The 8,193-nt window shown below is 34.8% G+C and overlaps 1 protein-coding gene across 1 annotated transcript; it reads right to left on the bottom strand.

The window, feature by feature from the left end:
• Nucleotides 1–5,514: 5,514 nt before the first annotated feature.
• LOC121131572 (uncharacterized) lies at nucleotides 5,515–7,657 on the bottom strand. The gene is made up of 2 exons (XM_040727003.2): nucleotides 7,520–7,657; nucleotides 5,515–6,035 (listed from the first exon to the last, which is right to left on the bottom strand). Exons 1-2 carry the CDS (start codon nucleotides 7,523–7,525, stop codon nucleotides 5,637–5,639), a joined length of 405 nt encoding a protein of 134 aa, XP_040582937.1. The 5' UTR covers nucleotides 7,526–7,657; the 3' UTR covers nucleotides 5,515–5,636.
• Between the last annotated feature and the right edge of the window lie 536 nt (nucleotides 7,658–8,193).

Here is an 8,193-nt window from a genome sequence, read left to right as displayed (position 1 = left end):
AAAATTTACTCCAAAGACAACTTCAAAATGTTTTTTGTCTATTCTAAAAGAGTCCTCTCCATAGAAAAATCCTCTGAATGTTCCTACTCCTTGACCCAGGAATAAGTTATGACGAGATCTACCACATCGATTCCTACTCCAAAAGTATCATTACCAATAATAAAAAGCTGAATGACGACAGCAAGAGCCTTGACAGGAGACCTGAACACCAAAATACCAATAAAATTCAAAAGTTGTGGAAAGACAAAATGGCGAATTTGTGGGCCTGATCTATGTGGCCTCTGTCATCACCAGGCAGCAACTCTTTTCACAATGGAATTGTGGGCACAATATAGAAGAAGGTCTGTGCCACCTCCCATGTGAATGTGGATTCCATAAAAGCTGCCTTGGAGAAGGAGTGGCCTGATCTGTGGAAGGAATACGTGAAGAAGACCTGCAAGGCTTTAGGCCTAGAATTGAGGCCTTGTTGTGGTCAAGGGTGGCCACATTGAGATTTATTTGTTTATATAAAGATAAAAAATAAATTATCACAGTCTTACTTTTTAAGAATATTGATAAAGTTGAGCTTGTGCAAATTTGTTCATGATTTGCAGGGACACACTGTATTATGTGTAGATTCCCTTTGAGGAAAATATCACAGACGTGAAGACCTCTGTGTGTTTACACTAGGCCAAAATGGCAATCTCAACTGAATAGTTATTATACCAAAAGTTTAGGAGTTTAACTTAAAATAATAACAAATTATGTAGGATTAATCATTATTAAGTTAGTATCTTATTTGTTTACAGTGTAAGTGTGTCCGAGAGATATTGAAACACACTGTAGATATGGATTTTATTCCTTATGAATAAAATATTTCAAGGGGCAAATTCAAGTCCTGGCAAGAGGTGTAATGTAATATATTATACTATAGACAAACAAACATTTAGAATCATTTGTATAATAATAGATTAGTGGTGTGTCAATTTGAGTCGTACCAGTGTTTCTTAATATGGGTTAGCTTATGCAGACTAGAGGTTTTGGTGGAAGTCAAGACACACATCCAACCAAATGTGCCGGAATATATATGCAAGTGGGGGAAGGGAGAACTAGTTATACATATTATTATTTGTTGTGTACTTGTGGTACTAATTAGAAAACTGACTCAACACCATTTGAGTGGAGTAAAATATAATAATAATAATAAAAATCCATACCTATTCAAAAACAATTTCAAATATTATTTTTTTTAGAAAAATATCAAAAATTCACAGCTGTTCCCAAAAAAAAAAAAATGGAAAAAATTTAATTTATAATATTAATTTTTTTGGGAAAAATAGGAAAAATTAAATATCAAAAATCCATAGCTATTCACAAAAGATTTCAAATATTAAATTAAAAACATTTTTACTCCTATTTTTGCCTTTAAAAATTTCATTCAGACCCAAAAAATTATAGTATAAGTAAAAATTCCTTTTGGGGGAGGCTATAGTCTCTCTTCCCCACCCATTGCAACACCACTGTAGACTCTATAACATATTATGTGAATTAGCAAATTTTTTCTGACTAGAAAACCGACTCACTACCATTTGAGTGGATTAAAAGAATTATCTATACAACACTACATATGTGAATATAAAAAAACACATTTTAAATCCTTGTTGCTTCGTCATTCTTTGACAATGTTATGTATATACAGAATATTATTTGACATGTAAACAAAACACAAGAAAAGGTGAAGACTCTCCTATTAGTGGGTAGACTTGTCATTTGTAGGAATTGATTGATGCTCCATGAAAAAATGGAAGAGGAGAAGATATAAATGAAATATACAAACATAGGCTAGATCTTTGTTCGACCTTGTCTCTTTAACATCTATATTACCTAATTAAGTGTAAGTTTTGGTACTTTTAAGCTCTATAATACAATCTTCCCTTCACTTTGTATTTTTAATAAGAAGAAACAAAAACTGTTGCTAGACAGCAAAAGCGGAGGAAGAAGATAGATATGTTTATTTTTGTATATAATATAAGATGTCAGAGAGTACTATATATACACACTCGATGTTACATGGCTAACGACTTATATATTCCATCAAAATGACTACATTGTTACTTCCTAGATCTAAAACGCCTTATTTTTACTCAAACATTATCTCAGAGAAACTTTGCTCTACGAATGTTTCGAAGCAAAAGTGGGGACGTTTTCTTTGTTGATTCAAATTTGTATGATACGATACATCAACACATATTTTTTCAAATACAAAATCTACTTCAAGGGCATTTTCATGTGACTTCACCCTTGTTCATGCCGGTCGTTTTGAAGGCCTAACCAACCAAGTTGAATTACAATAAAAACCATTTTTTCATTAATATAAAGGCAAATAGTAAAACTATTGGATGTCAAAATGGGACCAGTAAATAAAAGGACATTAAACACATTGTCCATGGGGGTTGCAAGCTTTCATCATTGTTATCAAAAGTTATCAACACCGTAATATAAATAGGTTTATCATATATACAGGGTAGATATTCTAAATTCGGAACAAGTTTAGACCTCAATATTTTTGCAACCCTAAAGTTTGTGCTTATGAAAGTGTGTTAATCAGATTCAGCGGACAAAACTTTAAAAAAATAGATACAAAATTATTGGGACGTCCTACAAATAAGAATGAAAACTGATTTCGCAGCAGTCTATCAAACTACTAATTGCAGTGACAGTAGATTTTCCTTTTCTAAAGGCATATTGTTTTTGCAAAGTCATTTTATATTTTTCATAGATTCTCCATTGTACCATACGTTCAAGAATTTTCAGACGCACATTCGTAAACGTAATTGGTCGGAAGGCTCAGAGGCATCCTCAGTAATTCCAGCCCATATTTCCTTATAAGATTTGTGTATATTTCCCTCCTCTCACGGGGGATTGCAGCTGATCTAATAAAGCTTAATGTCAGATAAGCTGCCCTTTTTCCCAACATTCTTTAAATTGAATTGTCAAGGGTACCACCTGCATTTTCGGTTTCTTATATTTTTACATAACAACAGGACATTCTTATACATCAGCAGTTTGTTGGACTGGTCCAAGGACTGATTGCCTAATCAGTCTCCCCTCAGTTTTTTTATCAGTCCGATCTTTTTTAACATTCAACGTTCCAAAGGACTAATACCTCGTCCTTCAGTATACGGCCCTAGCTACCTTTATAGTGGTAAAAGGAAAACTGCTCTAGGAAAAATTGTCCGTGGAAGATTGCTATGGAGGAAGATTGCCCGTATTCTTTTTAAACTTCATGAGGAATAATCAGACATTATAACTTCCCATAATATTATTTATGACAAATATCTAAACATGTTTGTTTCTTTCATTCCCCAAGGGACTACTTTCAAGTGTGAGCAATATAATTGCAATATAGGTGGAGGGGGTGGGGGAATAAATAGCTTAAGGCCTCTTATAATATTGTTGAATATTCTCCATCCTGGGATTGGCAGTGTCCTGGAGGTAGTGTGGGATTGTTAAAAACCATCGCCAGTTCATCCAATCCATCCAAGGGACCCTCTAATACCAAAAAATAGTTTAAGGATGTTGTAAAAGTACAGGTACTGAGGTAATGTAAGGGCCATCTTATGGATTGTACAAAATATAAAATACAGCCCATGCTCAACAAAAGGGCCTCACACTTTTAATCTTTAAAAAAAATGCATAATGATTATATTGTATATGCCATGAAGGAGAATTAAAAAAGGATGTAAAGTGCTAAAGTAATATTTCAGAAGTATACATTGAACTAACGTAGCCTATAAGATTTTAGAATTTAGTAGCGAATATGAGACATGTTGATTCGGCCAATGACACTTGGTTTTTAACAGTACTAAGACTTCCAAGACCAATCCGAGGGATTGAAGCTATTTTTTGGTATTAGAGGGGTTCCTTAGATGCATGTGATGCATTGGTGGTAGTTTTTACTATCACACACTAACGCCCGTAACCCCGGCCAACCCGAGAGTTTTGAACTAGTTTGAGTTATTAGATGAGTTACTTAGATGTATTGGATGAATCGGTATTGGTTTTTAACAACCCACACTACCTCTGGGACACGGCCAATCAAGGAGTGCATTTAACCATATTTTAAGAGGTGCAAACCCTTTTATCCCCCCTCTTTTTCCTATATTGCAATAATATTACTGGCAATTTTCCTAACTGGCAATTTTCTCCAGAGCAATCTTCCACATGAATTTTCTACAACATACAAACTATCATTGAGGTATACGAAACTGGATTAAACATGTGAATGTGCTCATAAAAGTCAAAGAGTCACCCCGAAGATTTGTTGCGGAATTATAATTGTAAGTCCTTGTTGGACTGAGAGTAGAACCGAGGATCCACGTAGGAGTAATTCTTGCCTATGTCCGTGTGTCCATGTATTTCCAATCCCTCTCTCTCGTCAAAGTTGCTTGTAGATGATCTAATAAAACGTCATAATAGCTAAACTCCCCTTTTCCAAAACATTCTTCAAATTATCAAGGTTACCATGTTAATTTTAGATTCTTTTGTGTTAACTCACCTCATATGTTTCTTTTTAACAGATAGACATAATTAAAGATACAGCCTGGTCTATTGAAATGGGAACACTTACTAATTTAATAAGTAAGGTTGAGGAATTAAAATTAAGTCATATTTCGATATATTAAAGCATAAACAATTAGTTACAAAATATGACAAACACTACAGCGTACGTACAAGTCGAGAAAACGACACTTGAATGTGATCTACGAATTACCATTCGCACATTCCAAGGAGTTTGGGGTCTCCAGTACCACTACAGATCGTCAGCAAGTCCGAAACGTTGGAGCGGAAGAGATGCTCTGTCAAAAAGGACAAATTGGACCCGGAGGAGTTAAATAAAACAGCCCAGGCCAATCCCCTCATGTCCATGAGGTCTCATGCAAGAGATCTGGGAGTTTCAAACCAGACTGTCTAAAGAGGAATAAAAAAAAGTGGATGGAAAGAGCCTTGTGAGGGTGGAGAAGCCACTTTGGACACCAGCAATGAAAGAACCCCATCTATTCCGATATAAGACTCTTATTATCGGATTTTGAGTTCTTTTAAACTCTTTTTTACACTTTGTCTCCCCCTACAGTGATACTATCCCCTTTAACTATACATTTTGACTGCATGTCGAGATGAAGGCCTGCAGTGTTCGTCATCCAAATATCGAGGCCCTCAATGTCCCTGTCAGCCAGCACTGGAACGCTATGACAGAGGAAGGACTACATCCAAGCAAATGCCAGCCCTTTCGCCACCGCATGGAAGCCATCATACCCGCTAAGAGTAGCTACACTAACATCTATTTATAGTATTAATTTTGTTGAAATTCTATCGTTAGTTAATAAATTATATCTTGCTAAAGTTTAAAATTTATATTGTTCAGATTCTAATAGTTCACTTAGTACTACTATTAAGAAAGATATTATGAAATCTTTCATTGTAATTATTATATATTTAATTACTCCATATTAAGACAAAATGAAAACAATTAAATTTTGATTGATTAATTATTAATTCAATATAATTATCCCTTGATTGAGTGTGAACGATAGAGGAATTGGTATCTACTATTGAATAGTTTTTACATAAAAGGATTGGACAAAATAGATTTGCTATCAGTAATGTCCAAGATGTATTGGCTCATGATGTTCGCCATAGCCCCCAGAGTGTTGTTCATGTCCACCGTAATCGTCATACCCGCCGTGATGCTCATACCCGCCCTGATGACCGTAACCGCCATGATGATACCCAGCACCGGGATGAATACGATATCCATAATGATCTTGCTGATGTAAGACATGATGTCCTCCACCATAGCCTCCTCCTCCATAGCCTCCGCCTCCATAGCCTCCACCTCCATATGTGGGAGGTCTTAAGCCTCCACCATGCCCATAGCCTATATCCACCACATATCCGTAAGATTCTTTTTTGCCACCACCCTTTTTTTTCTTCGATTCCGAAGAGTTGAAGAGCAATAGAGAGGAAAGCACAAATAGAATTGAGGTTGAGTAAATCTGTAAATTACAAAAATGTTACGAGGATATTGAATTGAATATGTACAGCATTTAAACTTAGTCTAACAACTTTAAGTGTTTCACAGTGGTCAAGTGGACATAACTACTTTACAAATTTAGAATTGTTACAAAATAGAAAACCTCATTAAAGACGGAAAGTATCTTTGAGGATTTGTTGCGAAGATAAAATTGTAAGTCCTTGTTGGATTTAGAGTAGAATTGAGGATCGGCATCAGTGTCCTTCTTACAAATGATCTTGTGCATTTCTGTATTCTCCTCCTCCGTCATCACAGTTGATTGTAGCTCATTTTATGAAACGTCATGACAGCTAAGCTACTCTGATTCAAACCAACCTTTAGATGGGCAGGGTTATCAACTTGATTTTTGGCTTCTATTTTATTTTTAATATGCCCAACAAACATCAGTAGTAATAGAGAGAAATCCCTCAAACCACTCCCAAGACTCCTTAATAATTGTGTAGCAGTGATCTTCATGTCTTCTTTTGCAATTTTCCTATTTATCCGGCCCAAAAGGCTGTATTACTGGACCTTACGACCAAAACTTCTATTTTCTATTCTTCTTTTAATACGAAAGTAACAGGTTTTATGTCCATGTTCTCTGTTTTCTAACATTACTTCCGTCAAATCTCTCTCCTTTTCAAGTCTTTCGCTTAGATTAAAATGAGATATACCATTAATAGTGATGAAAATCGTGTGTATAATTTGTATGTTAAGAAAAAAAGATCAAAAATCAAAGTGGTAACCCTGACAATTTGAAAAATGTTTAGGAGGAGATCATCAGATTAACAAGGGAGAAGAAAATAAGCAAGGACAATTGCAAGAATTACTCGGATGTCGATCCTCAATTCTACTCTGAGTCCAACAATGACTTACAACTATAACTTTGTAACAAATCCTTAGGATTACCTTCTATCTTTTATGTACACATTCAAATGTTTAATCCGGTTTTGTATATATCAATGATAGCTTGTATGTAGAAGAAAAGTTTCCAGATAGTCGATGAGGTGTTGTCCTTCCGAAGCCAAAAGAAAGTTTAAATAATCTTTCCGGCCGATTCCTCAATTCAAACGAATGCCAATAAGAAAGAAATAAACCGATCTGGCTGAAAGTTAGTGCGTGTTCTTTCAAGATATGCTACTACCTAAACATAACCTCGATACCCGCCAGTATCTCTCGGAATTTGCACGGACTTTTGAGACGACTCTTTCTATCTCTCAACCTTCACTTCAAAAAAATAGGGTGGGAAAGGAGCTTAAATTCAGCTGGTAGTTAAATTATTATTCAGTAATTGTATTAATGGTTCACAGTATAACAACAAGAGCTAATTCTAACTCATACAACCAATAATGTTCAAAACACAGATAATGAGATATAAGTAGGTAAATCAACAGCTGACAAATAAATATAGTGTTAATTTGTATGTGAGTGCCGTGTTTTATTGTGAATTAATAGCTAGGGACTTACTTTCATGCTGGTCTGAGTGGTCTTCAAAGAAAACTATCCCTTTAAAAGGAAATTCCTTGTCTTTATATATGAAACGAAGTGCATTTATGGATAAATGCAACCCTCAATGATGAATCCTTGGAAATAGCAAATAGTAGAATGATGATGCAATATTCATGATACAAAGCTGCAATTTTTGGAAGAGTCACAGACGTATGTAGATATTGATATAATATGATTTATGAGGTTCTTCTTCAAACGGAAATGCATTTTTCACCGAGCATTGATACGGTCAAAGTAGGATTTATCTCCCGGGAAAGAGCTACTTTGTATACAACTAATTATAACTTCATAATGTGAGCTTCCTATATGTAATTCATTAAAGGAAAAGTAGAATATACCGTAGAGCGGTTTGTTTTTCAATTTTTATTGAATTCCGATTATGGCTATTGTAGAAAAGTTGTGATATGCTATGAAAATTGGCACAAAGTACTTTCGCTTAAAGCTATTTTTCATCAGGACATTTTGCCCTTAAAAACCATTTCGCCCTAATATATAAATAAATGTGATTTATACGTCGTTATTATTTATTTTGGTATAAATCAATGTTCCTTTTGAATTTTTTAGTCAAAATATTAGGTTCGGAAAAAAGTAAATTCCGTATTTTGTGCTTTATTTTAATATTGAATCAGAAG

This window comes from Lepeophtheirus salmonis, chromosome 1 (assembly GCF_016086655.4).
Source record: "Lepeophtheirus salmonis chromosome 1, UVic_Lsal_1.4, whole genome shotgun sequence".
In the NCBI taxonomy this organism is placed as follows: domain Eukaryota; kingdom Metazoa; phylum Arthropoda; class Copepoda; order Siphonostomatoida; family Caligidae; genus Lepeophtheirus; species Lepeophtheirus salmonis.
The sequence above is the reverse complement of the archived record's forward strand: the minus strand, read 5'-3'. Positions and strand labels throughout refer to the sequence as shown.